General features: G+C 43.9%; 1 protein-coding gene across 5 annotated transcripts in view; it reads left to right on the plus strand.

Annotated features, from left to right (window-relative positions):
* Window positions 1-2821: 2821 nt before the first annotated feature.
* Window positions 2822-22192, plus strand: part of LOC147056168 (cytosolic carboxypeptidase 4-like) — a 113911-nt gene continuing 94540 nt past the window's right edge. For 3 of the 5 annotated variants that reach the window (XM_085913935.1, XM_085913934.1, XM_085913937.1), the window contains exons 1-2: window positions 2822-3250; window positions 14744-14875. In XM_085913935.1, coding sequence (XP_085770061.1) covers window positions 14822-14875 — 54 coding nt within the window. In that variant the 5' untranslated portion in view covers window positions 2822-3250; window positions 14744-14821. The remainder of the gene's footprint in view (window positions 3251-14743; window positions 14876-22192) is intronic. The other 2 variants (XM_085913936.1, XM_085913932.1) reach the window with 2 other exon arrangements.

Below are 22192 nucleotides of genomic sequence, written 5' to 3' on the forward strand. Positions count from 1 at the left end.
TTACTTTTGGAACACACGCACACACACACACACACACACACACACACACACACACACACACACACACACACACACACACACACACACACACACACACACACACACACAACACAACACACTAAGGGGAGGCTGTCGTCATGCAAGCCAACAAAATCAGGGTTCAGTGTCTTGCTCAAGCACACTTTGACATGTTCACCAGGGTTGTGAACTAAACCCACAACCTTCGAGTTGGGAGATAACCACTGCATGCCAGCGAGCCACGCCTTCCCTCAGTCTTTCCCTCTGTATGCTTTACAGTGCTGTATTTTGCCATGGAAAAAAAAAAAACATTCACCAGAAAACAAGTTTCGGAAGAAAATAGAGAGTTTAATTCAGTGTGGACTTATTTATTTGCATTCACCCCCAACGACGCTGGCTTACCCGTATGCCTGATTCGTGGCGAGAGAATATCGAACAACAAAACATTTAACATTGAAAGACTTGTTCAAAACAAACACAGCATTTGTTGAAAAATACTCAACCGAGGATGAGCGAAAGAGAGCAATTTCGGAACTGCTATGAAAAGCTGAAGAGCGCAAACTATCTTTCATGAAGTGGATTAGTTCTCCACAGTCAACTAGCACTGCTAGCTTTGTGGCAGCTCTGGAGATCGTAAAGAGGGGGAGTCGTTCACAGATGGCGAGTATATATAGGAGTCGTTCATGAAAATATCGGAGCATCTATTCTCCGACTTTAAAAACAAACGGGAAATTATTCTGAAAATTAGAGAAATGCCACTCTCCGCAAAGACCATCAGAGACAGGACCATTAAAATGGCAGAAAACATCAGCAGTAAGCAAATTGTTGACATCAATTCAGCTCAAGCATTTTCAATTGCCTGTGATGAGTTAAGTGATTTAAACGATGTTGCGCAGACAGCACTGTTATGCAGATATGTAAACTCTGATGGGCCGCAGGAAGAACTGATTGAACTCATACCGCTAAAGGGCCAAACACGAGGGCAGGACATTTGTGATGCCGTTTTGAGTTGTCTAGAAGCGAAAGGAATAAACACCACTCACCTGGTGTCAGTGTCTACTGGTGGGGCACCCAGCATGAGAGGAGCAAAGAAGGGCTTTGTGAATTTGCTTCAAAAGTCACTGGATCGAGAGCTCATGACGTTTTACTGCATCCTCCACCAAGAAGCGCTGTGCGCACAAACTTTCCCCCCTGACTGTGTGGAAGTGATGAACCTCGTTATCAAGATAGTGAACAAAATAATTGCGAACGGGTTAAACCACCGACAGTTTTTTCATTGTTAGAAGAAGTCGACCATGCATATACGGATCTCCTGCTGCACAACAAAGTCTGGTGGCTGTCCAGGGGAGAGGTGCTAAAACGCTTCGCTACCTGTCTGGAGCATGTGAAAACCTTCTTGGAAAGCAAAGGCCTCAGCTATCCTGAACTGGAAGAAGAGATTGGCTGAGTGGCTCTACTTCATGGTGGATACGACAAGTCTCTTGAACACGCTGAATAAAAATCTCCAAGGAAAGGGAAGCACAGCCCTGCGGATGCTGGAAGATGTTTTGTCATATGAGCGCAAGATGACAGTGTTCGCAAGAGATGCACAAAAAGGTATACTCTCACATTCCCTCCCTAAGAGAGTTCAAAGAAGCGAACAATCAGATAAATTATGATTATTTCCACCGTGCCATCATTACAATGCAAGCTGCATTTGGAAAAAGATTCTGTGATTCTGCGTCCCTCTCATTGTTCAGCGAGCCAAGCCCGGCATCGGACGCCAGCTTCCTGGCGGTCTTCCTCAAGAGCTCCACGTGCACCGACACTTTGGGGTCCAACTCATGGCCCGACGTGCTTTCGTAACTGCCGTCCACCACCTCCTCCTTCACCCGCGGCCGAGCACCGCTACAGTCCTTACGCGATTCCATACCGTCGCTATAGATAACTTTCACTTCTGACACCAATGTAGCGTTTCAATGAATCAGGCACGTCGTGTTTGGTAACTGGCTCTTTAATCCACGCAACAAAGATTCTAACCTCCGCGCTCGGAGACAACTAAAATCAAAACCCCCTCCCACATGCGCGCGCTCCCCTCCCCTTGCTGCCTTCACGGCCTCCCGAGGCAATCGGACGACCGAACAGTAATTACACACACTCATTGGTACAATATTATTCCTGAATGTGATATCAGGCGGCTCGGTGGGACAGTGGGTAGCACGTCCGCCTCACAGTTAGGAGGGTGCGGGTTTGATTCCACCTCCAGCCCTCCCTGTGTGGAGTTTGCATGTTCTCCCCGTGTCCGCGTGGGTTTTCTCCGGGCACTCCGGTTTCCTCCCACATCCCAAAAACATGCTTGATAGGCCGATTGAGCACTCCAAATTGTCCCTAGGTGTGAGTGCGAGTGCGAATGGTTGTTCGTCTCTGTGTGCCCTGCGATTGGTTGGCAACCAGTTCAGGGTGTCCCCCGCCTACTGCCCGATGACGGCTGGGATAGGCTCCAGCACGCCCGCGACCCCCGTGGGGACTAAGCGGTTCAGAAAATGAATGAATGAATTAATGAATGTGGTATCATGGGAACGTTTTGTTTTGGCAAAAAAACCAAAAACTAAACAAAACAGTAACAGGGTGGAACATGACTGTGAAGACGCTCAGTTAATTATAAAAATAAAAGTAATTGCTGCCAGTGATATGTATGATGGAGATAGTTTAATGTGATGAATAAATTTTTAAATGATATCAAATTTCTCATTGAAACGAACAATCCGGAAAATTCAACGCAAAGAACATTTCTTAATGTCTGTCAAACTTTGTTTGGGAAGCCGCCACGTGCGCTAACGTCGAAGCGCAAACAAGCACCCGTGCTGGGTACGCGCACATCAAGCTATTTCGAGAAGTGCAATTTCCTTTCCTGGTTTGTTCTCCGCCAAGCACACAAATCAAGCGGGACGCCATGCCACCAAAAAAGAATACGGTACAGATGGAGGTGATTGGAGGTGATTAAAAGAGCGCTGGATATGCTGACGGAGGAACCATAATGAGCCTGGTGGAGGAAGTAAGACTACAAATCACCGACAAAAACAAGCGGATTAACTTGCTGGAGAATCGGATGGCCGATCTGGAGCAAGATACCAGAAAGAACGACATCATCATCACCGTCTTGGAAACAAAACCCCGTTCGTGGGCACGAGCAGTGACGACGCAGAACCAAGAGGAGCCGAGTGGGGAGGACGCGTCATCCGTTGAACTCCAGGTGATCGACTTTCTCAGCTCAAAATGAAATGAGCTACACAGGGGGATCATCGAGGCTTGTCATCTGCTCGCAAGGAGAAGTATTAAAACAAAACCAGCATTAATAGTACGGTTTGCAAACAGGAAACACAAATATACACAAAAATAAGCTACTGGAACAGGGGAGAAGGCTGGAGGGATCACACATATACCCCAACGAGCATCTGACAAAGAAAAATGCGGATATTGCAAGAATAGCCCCTCTGTTAAGAAAACAGATGAAAATACAATTTACATGGAGTTCAAACTGCAAAGTATAGATCAAACTAATCGGAACACCAGAACATGCCAAAGTTCAGTCATCAAGGAGCTGAAGTAGCTGAGCGAATACCAATAAAACACGACACTAAGGTAAACACAAACCACATTCATGACAACTCCTGATAAAAACAATTTAGGACTAGAAACCTTTGTACGTATATACAGAACATAAAACACAGGGCATAGAATATGATATTGATCCAGATAACAATCTACGAGCTGCATTTACTACACAGCTGCATTTACTACACAGATGAGCACTACAATTCAACTTTCCAATCAAAGCATATCCACTTCAATAGTATGCCAACTTCCGCAACAGTTTAAGAACACATGATGATACACATCAACATCATAGCAATCTAAGAGACATGGATCAGCACTGACAGGTGTGGACTTTGAGATGGAGGGTTATGAACTAAATCATAAATCATAATAGAAAGAATAAGAGTGGAGGAGGTGTGGCGATATATGTGGACAAAGGACTGAAGTATAAAGTGGTGGAGAGTATGACATCAGCTGTTGATAATCTGGTGGAATGTATCACAGTGGAAATTTGTATAGAAAGAACAAAACATAATTGTGAGCTGTGTATACAGAACTCCAGCATCAAGTATTGATATACTTTAAAAGTGGATGGAAAACATGTTATCTAGATCATTGCAGAAGACTTTGTTTATCTGTGGGGATTTTAATATATTAGATTTATTAAATAAAAAAAAAACCCATAAAATGACAGATATTTTCTTATATACAATGTATGGGCTTATACCTAAAAATCACCAAACCTAGTACAATTGCTTCTCATTGTCTTACATTAATAGATAACATATTTACAAATAGTATGGAAAATTACAGAAAATGGGGTTTTATATAATGACATCAGTGACCATTTGCCTGTATTTATTGTCTATCACTGTAACTACTGGAAACCCAAGGATATAAATCAGTTGAAATACAAATGTACAAGAACGGATGAAAACATACACATTTTTAAGAATGAATTGTTGAAATAGGACTAGAATGTTCTTTACGAGGAAGGGTATATTGACATAGCATACAGAAGATTTCTAAATATCTTTAATACATTATATGTTAAAACCTGTCCTGTAAAGAAATACAGGGTTGGACACAAAAGAGGCAAACAGCCCATGGGCCACTAAAGGATTAAAAAATGCCTGCAAAAAGAAGAACACGCTGTATAAACAGTTCATTAAAAAACAAACTATAGAGGCAAAAATTAAATATGAAAAAATACAAGAATAAGTTAACCAGCATTATGAGGACATGTAAGAAGGAATATTATAATAAAACATTAGAAAGTAATAAAAATAATATGAAGGGGATACGGAAGGTATTAAACATTGTTATTAGGAATGGAGCTAAAAACAAAAACACAAGCTACCCTGATTATGATATTGAAGATGGCCGATCAATACATAATATGAAAGAAGTGGTAAATGGATTTAATACATTTTTTGTAAATGTAGGACCAGAGCTGGCAGGAAAAAAACAGGATCTGTTAGAGATGTTCCGACTCTAACTTATTGTGCAAGAACCACACGAGACAGTATGCCCTTTTGAACACTTGCACGTGGAGAACTTGTTCGTCATTGTAGATACAACAATGTCCGAACAAATTCTGCAAGTGGAGAATTTGTTCGTTGCTGTAGACACAGCAATGTCCGAACAAAGTCTGCCGTTGCATTCATGCAAGACAGTATTTATTGAGAGAAGAAGGGTGGGGGTGACAATTTACACGTGTGGTGGTCAAGGTGGGGGTGAAACACCTGGCCTCTGATCACATCATAGCGGGGGATGTTTTACGATGTTGAGTAGACAGAACAACTTTGATTGCGTCTTCTACAATTGGTCAATCAGTGCAAAGGATCTTAGCACTTTGTTCTACTACTTTGTTAAGACAGGACAAGCTTAGGTTAATTATTACTGATTACATTCCAACATAATATGATCAACCTAATCTATTCAACCCTAACATATCCCTCCTGTTTATCATATGATGTTGTCAAGAAAAACAATTTAAAAAACAAAAAAAACAAAACAACAAAAACACAGAAACAGCGTATCATTGCACCCATCACTTGCGAAGCATTTTCGATGGCCAAATCATTAAGTGTCTGTAAGACATGTACGGCTAAACAGCATCATTGCAATCTACGTATATCAATTTTAGTGTGTGAGTGAAAAACCTGCGGCAAGATGTTATAATGCAGGAAAAGTCTCACACGGTCCCTCTGCCTTAGGCGACCAGAATGTTACCAATAACAACAGTCAAGACAAAAATTGCTCGTGATTGTTCAGCCGTCGGGGGCTTGGCACGCCCACTGTTGGAGGGTGAGCACGATTCTCACCCCCTCTGCAGCACTGCTTCGTCGGGGGAGAACCTGGAAGTGTCTGCCGTGTGGTTGTCGTCTTCAGTCTTCAGTGGCCAGGGTAGACTACCTGGCCACCAAGGGGGAAGAGGATTATTCTGCCTCTATTTGAAATGGGGGCGGGGACGCTGTCGATGGTGGATCTGCTTCTTTGCTGGAACCGTCGTGTTGCAGTCATCAAGTCCAGAACCATCCCCAGACAGGATCATGAGAGTCAAAGGTCACAACAGTCCTGCGTCGACGTGCAGAAGAGTTGCGTGCTGTCGTCAGCTGATGATGTTGTATCCTGTAGGTGTGGTCTGTCACCCACACTGGTGCACACACTTGTCCAGTTGGCGGGCAGCATCGGACAACCACTTGAAATGGCTCTCTCATCCTGACACTTAGCAGTGACATCCAAAGCTCCCTTCCAGTGTCCTCCTGGAGAGCAGTCGTCGTTGATGCATTTGTGGGTCTTGTTTCCTTGGATGTAACATGTATAGTTCGCTTCAGCTGGTCTCTCTGTGTAGGCCACTTGCGGCAACGTTCGTCCTTCAACAGTTGCGCTGACATTAATCCAAAAGAGCTTGATCACAGGTTCTCTTCTGTGAGTCCAACAAAATCCATGTGCATGACTTGGAATGGGCAAGATGGTTTTGGAAATGAGCCTCTCTTAGGTCTCATGTTTCCTTGTGGATTATGTTTTACACAAACAGGACATGCTTTACAAAAAAAAATTAAGTAAGCATCTGAACCAAAGGTAGTGAATTGACCTTTTTTTTTTTTTTAAGTAAGCATCTGAACCAAAGGTAGTGAATTGACCATTTTTTTTTTTTAAGTAAGCATCTAAACCAAAGGTAGTGAATTGACCATGAATTGACCTCATCCCTCCTGTCGACACATGGCAAGGCCCATGTGTCGCAATTGCTGCTGCCTTAAAAAGTGTTTAGAAGCGTGTGTGGGTCAAGCACATTAGGTGCAGATTCGCCAATCAATTTTATTGGTCCTTTTGGACCGGAAAAACAGGAGTCTTGCAAGGCCTCAATGCAGGATTAAATGTACCCTTCAACAAAATTACTAGCCTGTGTATTACCGTTGGTTTTTGCTAGTACTGTTTTTTTTTTTTTTTTTTTAATTTATACTACCATTCACACTCTTAATTTATACAACCCTAACCACACAACTTTCATGCAAACAGCTCGGAAAAACAGACCAAAAAAAGAATCTATGCCCTTCTTCAATTAAGAAAAAGCTCTGTTTTTTTTCCTTAGCCTGTTCCTTCCCCTGGGGCGAGAACCCCAGCTGTTTCTTAGCTCGGACAAACCAAAGCCGTATCTCATAGCTCGGATAAACCAAACCGTAAACTTCATAGCTCGGACAAACCAAAGCCGTATCTCATAGCTCGGACAAACCAAAGCCGTATCTCATAGCTCGGACAAACCAAAGCCGTATCTCATAGCTCGGACAAACCAAAGCCATAAACTTCATAGCTCGGACAAACCAAAGCCGTATCTCATAGCTCGGACAAACCAGAGCCGTATCTCATAGCTCGGACAAACCAGAGCCGTATCTCATAGCTCGGACAAACCAAAGCCGTATCTCATAGCTCGGACGAACCAGAGCCGTATCTCATAGCTCGGACAAACCAAAGCTGTATCTCATAGCTCGGACAAACCAAAGCCGTATCTCATGTGCACCTTTAAATTTTTTTTTTTTTTTTTCTTTCAACCCCTTTCCCAACAACACAATCACACAATTTTTAGGGCTTTAACTTACTTGTCCCCTGGTTCGTTGCACTGCCGGATTCCGTCAATCCACTGTTGTTCGACGAAGGCAGACCTTAGATGCTGGCCCAGCGAAGAATTTACTTGCCAGGTCTTTTCTTTACCAGGTCCTCCTAATGGACGCTGGCTTGTCGACAATGCAGCACGTCGTCCTCCGTCGATCAGCAGTGGGTATGTTGGATCCGGGTCACGGCACCAAAAATGTTAGAGATGTTCCGACTCTAACTTATTGAGCAAGAACCACACAGGAGACAGTATGCCCTTTGAACACTTGCACGTGGAGAACTTGTTCGTTACTGTAGATACAGCAATGCCCGAACAAATTCTGCAAGTGGAGAATTTGCTCGTTGCTGTAGACACAGCAATGTCCGAACAAAGTCTGCCGTTGCATTCATGCAAGACAGTATTTATTGAGAGAAGAAGGGTGGGGGTGACAATTTACATGTGTGGTGGCCAAGGTGGGGGTGAAACACCTGGCCTCTGATCACATCATAGCGGGAGATGTTTTACGATGTTGAGTAGACAGAACAACTTTGATTGCGTCTTCTACAATTGGTCAATCAGTGCAAAGGATCTTAGCACTTTGTTCTACTACTTTGTTAAGACAGGACAAGCTTAGGTTAATTATTACTCATTACATTCCAACATAATATGATCAACCTAATCTATTCAACCCTAACAGGATCCAGACAGAATCGGGGGAATGGAGGTGCTAAATGCTAAATCTTTATTTCTTGGTGCAGTTAGCACAAAAGAAGTACCGTAATTTTCAGACTATAAGTCGCGTTTTTTTTTCATAGTTTGGTTTGGGGGGGGCGACTTATACTCAGGAGCGACTTATGTGATTTTTTTCATAAATTTTCAAAATTTAAAAATCCGCGATTTAGTGAAACCCCGATAAACGAACCGCGATGTAGCAAGGGATTACTGTCATTTGAACTGCAAGTGATGTCACCGGCGCCGCGGGGCGGTTGTTTACATAAAGGACAAAGGATTCGATCACGGATGACGAAGATGATGAAGGGCCCCACGTTTGAAGGGTTTAATGATTTGGAGTGACACAAGGTTTGAAAAACGTATCTATGTTATAGTTATTTGATATATTTTATTTCGTGTAGCAACTTGTATATGTTTTTATCAATACAGTTCAGTAGTTGTTGGATCGTTGAACTCTTGTTTTGTTAAATAAAGAGCCGTTTACCAAACCCACGTCTTTCCTGGTACTTTGTTAATGCTACAATATAGTTATATACTAGATCTGTCTGGCGTGCGCGTGCCGTTGTTGACATAAATGACAAGGAATTTGATTGATGGGTTTAATGATTAGGAGTGACACAGATGGTTTGATAATATTGTTTTTGTATGATAGTTATTTGAAATATACTTTAGATATCGTTATATGGGTCTGTGGAATAATTAGAAATGCAATGGGTTTGACGTCAGCATATGCGGCGCATACGCGGCATTGTTTACATAAAGCATGATCGATGGATTTAATGAATCATAGTGACACAGATGGTTTGATAAACGTGTTATTTATGTAATACTTACTTGAATAACTCTGAATGTTACGTCAGGCCCGTTCTCAGCTCCTCGTTTGTGTATATGTCACGTTAGCATACCGTATCGCTTAGCTTGTTGTTGCTGGTTCATGTCTGTTCTTGGTGTCGGGTTTTGACAAATAAATTTGCCCCAAAAGTGTGACTTATACTCCAGTGCGACTTATATTTGTTTTTTTTTCACTTAATTGTGCATTTTATCGGTGGTGCGATTTATACTCCGGAGCAATTTATAGTCCGAAAATTACAGTAATTGCAATGAGAAGTGAAAGCAAAACCTCTACTGATTACAATGATGATGATATGTGTATCGTACCGTATTTTCCGGACCAAAAGGCGCACCGGATTATAAGGCGCATCTTCAATGAACGGCCTATTTTAAAACTTTGTCCATATATAAGGCGCACCGGATTATAAGGCGCATAAAATAGAAGCTATACTGTAACAAACTGCGGTTGACTAGGGTTGCGATATGCATCCACTAGCCGAGAACCAATGAGCCCTCTGTAAACAATCACGTTTCTCAAACTATCCTATAAAATGATCAGAACTGACTAAAGTTCGATCTAACACCTTGGTACTGCTTACCAATGTTTCCCTTCCATATCGATCCGTAAATTTACTCGAAACATTAACAGAGCAGCCTATTTTGACATGAAATAGCCTCACGGGTACAACAGCTATTCAGTGACGTCCCTGACCACGGTTGCCGTAATGCTGGTAAGCGATGCGACCTTGTAATTTACTAGTTGTACTAAAACGTACAAATTTTGGCAGAGCACTGTGTACAACCAGTATGGATCAACAAATTCATAAATTAATCCATGTATAAGGCGCACCGGACTAAGGCGCACTGTCGGCGTTTGAGAAAAGTTTAGGTTTTTAGTTGTGCCTTATAGTCCGGAAATTACGGTAATAAGAAAAATTATTAATGAAATTGAAGAACCATTGACTCACATATGCAATATGTCTTTTACATCTGGTAAATTTCCAAATGACATGAAAATAGCTAAAGCTATACCTCTATATAAATGTGGGGATAGACATCATTACATGAATTACAGGCCAGTCCTTAAGCCATTAAGTACCGTCCTTTTTACCTACCAAGGGAGTTTACTGCAATTCTGCTTGTCGCGGTCTACATCCCGCCTTCCAACGTTGGAGGTTGACAGGATCACGGCCCTTAGTGAACTGTATCAGGCTGTCAGTGATCAGCAGATGGCGCACCCTGACGGTTTCGTCATCTTCGCTGGTGATTTTAATCATGCTGACCTGAAGTCTGTCTTTCCGAAGCTTCACCAGCATGTTATTTTTCCAACTCGTGGTGACAGCTTCCTGGACCTGGTCTACACTGGCCATAAAAGAGCTTTTAAGGCCACCCCCCTCCCCCACATCGAACTTTCTGACCACGTCACCGTTCTGCTTATGCCCGCGTACAGACAGAGTGAGAACTTCCAAGCCGGTTCGCAAACGAGTTAGAGTGTGGCCTGAGGGGGCCTCTGATGCTCTTCGAGACTGCTTTGGCACTACGGACTGGGAAATGTTTGAGCGGGCGGCCACTTGCAACAATCAGACAGACATTGAGGAGTATGCTGCCTCTGTGACCTCTTACATCGCGAAGTGCATTGATGATGTGACCCTCACCAAGTACGTCGTCACTCGGGCTAACTGGAAGCCATGGCTGACAGGGGCTGTCCTCAGGCTGCTGAGGGCCAGGGACAAAGCCTACAGGGCTGGGGATGTAGCGGGCGTGAGATCAGCAAGGGCGAAGCTGTCCCGGGGCATCAAGGATGCGAAAAAGGCGTTCTCTTCCAAGATTACTGCCCACTTCAAGGACAGCAGGGATGCTCGGGGCCTGTGGCGAGGCATACACACCATCATGGACTACAAGCCCGCGCCGCAGAGCTGTGAGGGCGACGTCCCTCTGCTCAACGAACTGAACCGCTTCTTTGCTCGCTTCGACGCTCAGAACGACACTGTCCCGCTGAAGACCCTTCCCCCTCCGGACGAGCAGCCCATGTGCCTCTCTGCCATTAGCGTGAGGAGGGGGCTTGCTGCTATCAACACCCGTAAATTTGGGCCCGGACAACATCCCGGGACGGGCGCTGAAGGACTGCGCTGAGGAGCTGATGGATGTCTTCACGGACATCTTTAACATTTCCCTGCAGCAGGCCGTCATCCCGTCATGCTTCAAGGCTGCCACCATCATACCTGTGCCGAAAAATCCTGCTCCTTCCTGCTTCAATGACTACCGCCCTGTGGCACTGACCCCCATCGTCATGAAGTGCTTTGAGCGGCTTGTCTTGGCGCACGTCAGATCTGTTCTTCCCCCCACCGTTGACCCCTTCCAGTTTGCCTTTCGACCCAATTGATCTTCAGAGGATGCCATCTGCTCTGCCCTCCACTCTGCCCTCACCCACCTGGAGAACAGGGACTCATATGTGAGATTGCTGTTTGTGGACTTCAGTTCTGTATTCAACACCATTGTTCCACAGCGTCTCATTTGCAAGCTCGACATGCTGGGCCTCAGTACCTCCCTTTGCAACTGGCTACTGGACTTCTTCTGTCAGAGGCCTCAAGTAGTCCGTGTGGGTGACAATGTCTCCGGCAGCATCACGCTGAGCACGGGGGAACCTCAAGGCTGCGTGCTCAGTCCGCTGCTCAGTCCGCTGCTCTTCACCCTGCTGACGCATGACTGCACTGCGACCTACAGCAGCGACCGCGTGCTGAAATATGCCGACGACACGACTGTGGTGGGTCCTATCACCGGTGGCGACGAGACTCACTACAGATCGGAGGTCGACCTTTTGACCGCGTGGTGCAGGGACAACAACCTTCTGCTGAACGTCAACAAGACCAAGGAGATTATCATTGACTTCCGGAAGGGTCACACCCACCACCTGCCGCTGACCGTCGACGGTGCTGTGGTGGAGAGAGTGAGCAGCACCAGATTCCTGGGGGTGCACATCAGTGAGGACCTCTCCTGGACCACCAACACTGCGTCGCTGGCGAAGAAAGCTCAGCGCCGCCTGTACTTTCTGCGGAAACTCAGGCGAGCAAGTGCTCCTCCCGCCATCATGAGCACATTCTACCGTGGCACCGTTGAGAGCGTCCTCTCCAGTTGTATCGCTGTGTGGGGTGGTGGCTGCTCTGAGTACAACATGAAGGCCCTGCAGCGCATAGTGACCACAGCAAGTAAAATCATCGGCGCTCCACTCCCCTCCCTGAAGAACGTTTACGCCTCCCGTCTCACCCGCAAGGTGACCGCTATAGTGTGTGATGTGAGTCACCCCGCTCACTCTTTGTTTGAACTTCTGCCCTCTGGGAAGAGGTACAGATGCCTGCGCTCCCACACCACCAGACTCAGAAACAGCTTCGTACTGCAAGTTGTCAGGATCCTGAATTCCCTCCCCCCTCCGCCCTCGGCTGCATGACGTCCTGTTCTTTTGCGCTATGGTCTGGCTGTCTGCTATTAGCACGCTTTTTTCATCTTGCTGCTCTTATTTGTCTATTTATTTATTCATCGTTTATTTATTTGGGTTATTTGCTTATTACTCATTCGTTGATCTTGTCTGTTCGTTTTTACTCTTTGTGCTATTTGACTGTAAATGTTGTGTACTGTGTCTAGTCACCGCGGGACGGTGGGAAACGTAATTTCGGTCTCTTTGTGTTTCTTAACGTGAAGAAATTGACTATAAAGCGGACTTTGACTTTGAGTATCTCTACTCTCTCAGTTCTCCAAGATCCTTGAAAAACTGTTCACAGGAAAACTAGACTTCATTGAAAAAAACAAGCTTTTAGCTGACAGTCAATATGGATTCCGGAACGACAGATCAACATCAATGGCACTAATGGATCTTATATTGAACATCACAAATGGCATAGATAATAAAAACAAGTTATGGGGATTTTCATAGATCTAAATAAAGCATTTAACACAATAAATCATGGCATTCTATACAACAAAATGGAGAGATATGGCATCAGAGAGGTTGGTCTGGACTGGGTGAGGAGCTACTTAAGCAACAGGCAGCAATTTGTAAAAATTTGAGATCATGTATCTGACTTTTTGCCCATAACATGTGGAGTACCTCAAGGGTCTGTCCTAAACTGTTTATAATCTATATCAATGACTTATGTAATGTATAAAAAAAAAAAAAAAAAAATTATTTGCTCATGATACAAATATCTATTGCTCTGGGGACAATTTACAGCAGCTTATGGAAACAATCACAACAGAAATGAATACATTCAAAAGGTGTTTTAATGTAAACAAAATATTATATATATTAAACATATAATTTGGAAAATAAACTCGAACCCTCATTTGGAAATGAAAATTGACAATGTTATTATCGAAAGGTGCCCTGCGATCGGCTGGCAACCAATTCAGGGTGTCCCCCCCCTACTGCCAGATAAATGCCGGGATAGTCTCCAGCACGTCCGTGACCCCTGTGGGGACAAGCGGTATAGAAAATGGATGGATGGATGGATGAAAGAAAGAGTTTCTGAAATAAAATTCCCGAGTGTGATTGTTGACAATAAAACCATCGTTTGTAGCTCAATGATAGTGTATGGAACTTGTAGGGGTCAAGCAGAAACTTTTCCCCAAGAGAACTTCTACCATATTTTTTAACTACATTTGAGTAGCAGTCAAAGTAAATATCCCCCAAAAACCAATAATTAAAAAGGTAAATTATACTTGCCGCTAAATGGGAGTAATTTACAGTAGGAAGCTTGTTTGATATTCCAAACTAGAAACTCTGACACGTTGGATGAGCACTTTGTAATGAAGATTGGACGAACACCAGTGATCCCCAAACACGGGCCGTGGGCCACCTTGGACTGGGCTGTGGTGGGCCCCTCATATGAAAGAAATAAAATAAAAGAACAGCACTACTTCCAGCTTATTTCCTAGGTTGAGGGTGAAACATATTTTAGTTTGAGAAGTGAGCAGAATCTCTGTTACTTTTGTGGAAAACTGATGCTTGACTCATGTCAAGTATTTTGGGTCATGTGACTTATTAATTAGGCTTACACTATATTAGATAAGGATGAAAGATATATTTTTTTTGAAAAGCGAGCAGATTCTCTGTTACTTTTGTCTATAACTGACGTGTGACACTAATAAATATTTTACAACTTAGCAAAATTAGTAAGCAGATGTAATTGGAAAGTTCTTTGCAATGAAAAAATAAGACCCAGTTAGAATTCAAGACAAAAGAAAAAAAAAGAAAGGTGCATTTCACAGACAATACCAAACCACTCACTTGAAATATGGATTTATGACGACAGGTGAATATCACGCATGAATCCCAATTTGCGCAAACGGCTCTCCAATGAGTCCTTCAAAACTGGGCTACAATAAACAAAAAATTCTCCAAATGTATTTGCATTTGTGATGTAAAGGTTCAGCAGTTTTTGCAACACAAAAACTGTCTACTTTTATAAACATTACGTAATATGTGTTTTTTTTTAGACTGTCATGTAGGTAAAAAAGCTGAGGAGGCTGGAGCTGTTCTACTGACTCTAAACCTACTCAAAAACAACATTCAACATGCCGGGAGGACTGAAGCATTCCTCAAAGTCATCCAAGTTTTTGCTGGATCAGGTAAAACCTAGGTTCTTCCAAAATATTGTGTTTTCTTTGAAATAAGCCTAAATAAAAAAATAATATTGATATTTTTAATTCACTGAAACAGTACAGGATGTAATTGCTGAGGTAACATTTCAAAAGTTTTGGATTTTCTGAATAGACTCATTGTACATATCAGCGGGACATCTGGCAAAACGTGACAACCATGTAGTAATAATATGCACCTTCAAGGTACAGATTCGCTTTTATTTTGAGGATGGCATGGGTGGCTATGAGCATCATGTTCCAATGTGGTATGTTCCAATGTGTTAAGTTATCTAAATTCAACAATTTCAGCAGTGGCGAGTGTGTATACGTACATAAAACATAAAATGTTAACTGTCACAACACTCAACAAAGTCTGCAGTACTCACTTTACACTGAGACAAATTATTCATGCATAAACACTCAAGGAACAAGAGACCACAGAAAGGTTTTGTCCCGGCATTGTTCTTGTGCAAAGAGGGCCATAATTGGTGAGGTGAAAATGTGTAGGAGCCTCCATTCAGGTTCCAGTAGCTTTGATTTTTCACAAATTTTGTTTTAGCCACCGTGTCTAAGTTTGCATCTGGAAGTGCCTCTTGATATTGAATTGCTTGAAAACAATCACAGTCTCTTAGCACACTTCTTTTGGTCATCTAGATTGACCAGTAAATCAAGATATTCACCTTCTGGCTCAGCTCCTTCTTCATCACCTCGGACTGATACAGGGTTTGCATTACTGCAGATCTACTGCTCCATCTTTCACTCACTCATGAAAATAACCTCAAGATATTTGAACTCCTCCATATGGGGCAGGATCTCATTCCCGACCCGCAGAGGGCATTCCACCCATTATCGACTGAGCAGCATGGTTTCAGATTTGTAGGTGCTTATTTTCGTCCCAACTTCTTAACACTCTGTTGCGAACCATTCCAGTGAAAATTGAAGATTGCAGCTTGAAGAAGTCAATAGTACCACATCATCTGTTAAAATCTGATGTGTAATACTGATACCACAACCCAGACACCCTCAATGCCTCATCTTCACAGAGAAATTCTGTCCAGAAATGTTATGAACAGAATTTGTGACAAAGAGCACCCAACCCTCACTGGAAACAAATCTGACTTATTGCCACCAATGCGGATGAAACTATGCCACAGGTGGTACAGGAATCGAACAGACCGTCTTAGGGCATCCGATTAGGCACCTCTGGCAAGATCCGTCAGGGTACACTGACGAATGCCTTCTCTAAGTCCACAAAACACATGTAGACTGGTTAGCCAAACGCCCATACACCCTTGAAGGCCCTGTTGATGGTTTAGAGCTGGTCCATTGTTCTATGGCCTGGACAAAAAGCATGCTCCTTCTCCTGAATCAGAGACCCTCCCACTCAGCACCCTTGAATAGACCTTACCAGAGAGGGTGAAGAGTGTAATTCCTGTGCTGTTGGAACACTCCCTACCATTCTTAAAAAGAGGGACCTCCACCCTGGACTGCCAATCCAGAGGCACTGTCCCCACATTGTTGTAGAGATATGTCAACCATGACAGCCTCACAACATACAGAGGATTTAGGACAGTGCTATTCAAGTAGCAGTCCGCAGGCCACGAGAAGGCCAGAATCATCACCTGAATGGCCCAGCTTGTGGAACGGATCTTATCGGCACCCCGTACTTCCGAAACACCCTCCACAGAACATCCCGAGGGACACGGTCGAACGCCTTCTCCAAGTCCACAAAACACATGTGGACTGGTTGGGCGAACTCCCATGCCTCAGGGATTCTGCCGAGGGTGTAGAGCTGGTCCACTGTTCCACGGCCAGGACGAAAGCCACACTGCTCCTGTGGTGGCCGTTTGTCTACCGTTGATCATCGGACACGTAAGTATGGCTGAGGAACAAGAGGTTTGTACTGCTTCGTGCACCAACTGCACCCTTCTGTTAGAGAGGTTGTCCCTGCTAAAGGGACGTGTCCGCCAGTTAGAACAGAATAGTGCGATAACAGTAGATGTGGCGGACACAGTCGCGGACTGTAGTCAGCCCGCTAGCCCCGTTAGCATTAGCCTCAAGCGGCTTGCTAATCGCGATGAGCCAGGTAAGACGCAAAGCCGTCCAAAGTCATCTCGGTCTACTGGCCCTCGCACCTTGGTCATAGGTGACTCCATTACCCGAAATATCACGCTTAAAAATCCAGCCACGGTAATGTGTATTCCTGGGGGCAGAGCACCCGACATAGAAGCTAATCTTAGGGAGCTGACTCGCAATAGGACTAGTCAACAGCGTAGTTCCAACAACACTAGCTACTCTGATATAGTGATACACGTCGGAGCCAATGATGTTAGGATGAGGCAATCTGAGATCACAAAGAGAAACATAGCGAGGACTTGTGATCTCGCCAGAAAGATGAGTCGGCATCGAGTATTTGTCTCTGGCCCCCTGCCTGGGAGAGGCTCTGATGAGAGGTTTAGTAGATTAGTCTCCCTTAATCGATGGATGGCTGGGTTCTGTAAAAAGCAGGGACTGTATTTTATAGATAACTGGTCCTACTTCTGGGGCCGCCCCGACCTGCTGAGGAAGGACGGCCTTCATCCTAACCGTGAAGGCGCCTTCAGTCTTTCTAGGAATATAGATTACTGTTTGAGCCACTCATGACAGGTCACCTTAGAGCAGGCCAGAGCACAGGTGACTAGACCACCTGTCAGGATGGGTTTGGAGTCAGTTAAGTTAAAGTCAACTAGCGCTAGGCTAGACTTCCAGCATGCACATAGCTCCTTGTGTAGACTAGAGCGTCACAGTCTGAATAGTGCTACAGTACACATGAACACACTTTCTACTGAGGTGGCAGACAAATCCAATCGCTCCACCCCGACCGGTATAGCTGATGATATGGTGCCTGTTTCAGATAATATTACGTGTGCACCAAATATTTACTATCAAATTCCTACGGTCGTATCGTCCCACCGCGCGAATAAACAATTGAGAGGTGATGTCAGGCCTAGAGAACACAATCTTACTTTCATTTCATTCAAAAATCCTTTGATAAATACAAACCCTGATCAACCGATTACACTTAAACTTGGTTTTATGAATATTAGATCGCTTCATACGAAAGCAGTTCTCGTTAATGACCTCATCACGGAACATAATCTAAATATATTTGGTCTTTGCGAGACCTGGTTAAAACCTAATGAACTGCTACCGCTTAATGAGGCCTCGCCTCCAAATTTTTTGAGCTCGCATGTGGCGCGTCCTCGAAAAAAGGGTGGGGGTGTTGCCCTCATCTCAAATTCCGATCTTAGATTTACGCCTCGTTTGATTAACATATTTAAAACATTTGAAGTTCTCACTGTCCGATCCACCGCTTTACCGTCATTTTATCTTGTTGTTATTTACCGTCCACCTGGGGCTTACGCTGACTTCCTGAATGAATTTTCAGAATTCGTGGCTGATCTAGTGACAAACGCGGATAATATAATAATCATGGGCGATTTTAACGTCCACATAAATTTACCGTCAGAGCCACTTACTTTGGCGTTTCAGACTCTAATTGATACGTTTGGTTTTACGCAAGCCGTACTGGTAGCAACGCATAAGAATGGTAATATCTTAGATTGGTATCATCCCGAGGACTGGCAACCTCTAATATAACAGTACTGCCATACACTACTGTTTTGTCTGATCACTACTTAATAAAATTTGAAATTTTAGTTCTTAGTCAAAGACAAGAGAGCAATCAGAATTATAGCAGCCGTAATATTAACTCCATGACTGCGACTGCGCTATCTGGGCTACTGCCACCAGCAATTGCCGTATTGCCCTCATATACCGGCTCTATTAATAATCTTACAAATGAATTCAATGCTACATTGTTAAATGCCATTGACTCTGTGGCGCCGCTACGTCTGAAAACTCGCCGTAGATTGCCTACTCCGTGGTTCACAGATGAAACATGTTCGCTTAAACAATTAAGTAGAAAGCATGAGCGCAAATGCCGTTTAACCAAACTTGAGGTTTTCCATCAGGCATGGCGCGACAGCCTCCTGAAATATAAAGCTGCGCTTATTTTAGCAAAAACTCATTATTTTTCGCAAGTCATTAATCTCAATAAGAACAATCCTAAATACCTATTTGATACAGTGGCAAAGCTAACACTACGCCAGCCAACCCCCGATAGCTCCTTTCACTCGGCTGACGAGTTCATGAAATTCTTTGCTCGAAAGATTGAATCCATTAGGGATGAGATCAAGATGACCATTCCGATCGCTCAGTCGGGACCGCCGATTTCCGACGCCGACGATCATGCAATAACCCTTTCAAATTTTAAAAGCGTGTCCCTCGAAAGGCTTACACAATTAGTTAGTGCGGCTAAACAAACAACATGTATACTTGACCCGCTTCCAGCCAAACTATTTAAAGAATTATTTCAAATCTTAGGACCGTCCGTTTTAAATATAATTAATCTGTCTGTCTCCTCTGGGATAGTGCCAACAGCCTTTAAAACCGCTATTATTAAACCGCTACTTAAGCGACCAAATCTTGACCCGGACTGTCTCAGTAACTATAGGCCAGTTTCAAATCTCCCATTCATAGCAAAACTGCTTGAAAAAGTAGAAGCGCAGTAACTTATTAATTACATGGTCGCTAATAATCGATATGAATCTTTTCAATCTGGGTTTAAAGCTAATCATTCCACTGAGACAGCACTTGCTAAAGTGACTAATGATCTCCTCTTAGCTATGGATTCAAATACTTCATCGGTATTGTTACTACTCGATCTTAGTGCTGCCTTCGACACTGTTGACTTCAATATTTTATTAGAGCGTCTTAAAGGATGTGTTGGTATTTCGGGGTCAGCACTAGGCTGGTTTCATTTGTATCTATCAGACAGGATGCACCGAGTGGTCCATGGCAATGCGTCCTCTGAGCTCTATAAAGTTACGTGTGGTGTCCCACAGGGATCGGTACTAGGACCAATTCTATTTAATATTTATATGACTCCGCTTGGGGACATAATACGTAAATATAATATTAGTTTTCAATGTTACGCAGATGACACCCAATTATATATGCCGTTATCAATGGCAGATCCACGGGAGTGTTGTAATCTTGAGGCATGCCTTGCGGAGATCAAGCAATGGATGTCTCTCAACTTCCTTCGTCTGAACCCAGATAAAACTGAGATGTTGATAATTGGTCCAGCTCGTTATCAACATTTATTTAAGAAAACCGCTATAACTCTAGATAACCATACTATCACTCAGAGTGATACTGTAACTAATCTTGGGGTAATATTTGACCAAACGCTCTCCTTTCAAAAGCACATTAAGAATATAACCAGAGTAGCATTTTTTCACCTTCGTAATATTGCTAAGATTCGCCCAATCCTCTCGACCGGTGATGCGGAAATTATTATACATGCATTTATCACGTCGCGCCTGGACTACTGTAATGCATTATTCTCTGGTCTTCCCAAGTCCAGCATCAAAAGTCTACAGTTAGTACAGAATGCTGCTGCAAGGCTGCTCTCACGGACAAGAAAATTTGATCACATTACCCCAATATTAGCCAATTTACACTGGCTCCCGGTCCATTTAAGATGTGACTTCAAGTTTTTTCCATTACCCTATAAATCATTGCATAGCTTAGCGCCTTCATATCTCGTCGACTTAGTCGTTCCTTATGTTCCGTCTCGTAACCTTCGTTCGCAAAACGCTAGTCTTTTAGTGACACCGAGGGCCAAGAAAATGTCTGCAGGGGCTAGAGCATTTTCTATTCGTGCTCCAGAGCTCTGGAATGCCCTACCAATGGATATTAGAACTGCTACCTCAGTAGAAACATTTAAGACACGTTTAAAGACGTATTTCTATGATATGGCCTTTAATTAACCTGTAGTAGCCGATTCGGCTGGAGTTTGTTTTTGCTCCCTCTCCCCGACCCCACTCCCCCCACCCCTCCCCGGCTGGGGAGGTGGTTAGGTGACACCCAAGCTGACGACGGCTATCTAGATTCTCGTGGACCAATTCGGCATGAGGGAACTGCAGCGGAATACCCTCCTAGAGGACACTGCCAGGACAATCGAAGGCACCTCCGACAGCTCTTCGCTTTGGCCTGGACATCCACTTTTTGATTTCCATATTATGTATTTTATGTGCCCTCTTTGCATCCATTGCAGCCTGGTGATCCTGAAAGGGGGATCCCTCCATCTGTGGTCCCTTCTCAAAGTTTCTCATTTTTCCCCTGGTAGGGGTTTTTGAGTTTTTCCTTGCCCTTTTGGGAGCCCAAGATCAGGGGATGCTTTGAGAATAATTGTTAATTGATTGTCTATGTGAAGCCCTTTGAGACTGCTTGTGATTTAGGGCTATACAAATAAACTTGACTTGACTTGACTTGGCTCCTCCTGAATCTGAGGTTTGACCTCCCGACGGACCATCCTCTCCAGCACCCCTGAATAGACCTTACCAGGCAAGCTGTGGAGTGTGATTCCCCTGTAATTGTAACACCCTCACGTCCCCCTTCTTAAAGAGGGGAACCACCACCCCAGTCTGCCAATCTAGAGGCACCATCCCCGATGTCCATGCAATGTTGTAGAGGCGTGTCAACCATGACAGCCCCACAACATCCAGAGCCTTTAAGAACTCCGGGCGGATCTCATCCACCCCCGGGGCCCTGCCACCAAGGAGTTTTTTAATTACCTCAGTGATTTCGACCCTAGAGATTGGAGAGTCCACCTCAGAGTCTCCAGGCCCTGCTTCTACAATGGAAGGTGTGTCGGTGGAATTGAGGAGGTCTTTGAAGTATTCCCCCCACCGACTCACGACGTCCCGAGTCGAGGTCAGCAGCACGCCATCTCCACTGTAAACAGTGTTGACTGTGCACTGCTTCCACCTCCTGAGATGCCGGATGGTGGATCAGAATTTCCTCGAAGCCATCCTGAAGTCATTGACACATCTTGATACACTGCCAACGATTCGATGCATTCACAATTCAAGGAATTGCCAATGATAAGATGTGATACGATTCTCCCATCTCCTGCGATATGGTGCGATACAGTACGATTAATTTTAAAACTATGCGATCTCTTGCGATGCGATACGATGGAACTGCATCTTACAGGTCGTATCAATTTTCCGATGCATATCGGTGAATCTTTCCAACCCTAATATATACTGCTAATGGCACCAACACTTAAAAAGCTACACAAAAAACAAACAAACAAACAAACAAACAAACAAACAAACAAACAAACAAGCAAACAAGCAAACAAACAAACAAACCTTTTTTCTAATATATATACTGCTAATGGAACCAACACTT

The sequence above is a fragment of the Syngnathus leptorhynchus genome, chromosome 6 (assembly GCF_054491065.1).
Source record: "Syngnathus leptorhynchus isolate UIUO chromosome 6, UIUO_Slep, whole genome shotgun sequence".
Lineage (NCBI taxonomy): Eukaryota > Metazoa > Chordata > Actinopteri > Syngnathiformes > Syngnathidae > Syngnathus > Syngnathus leptorhynchus.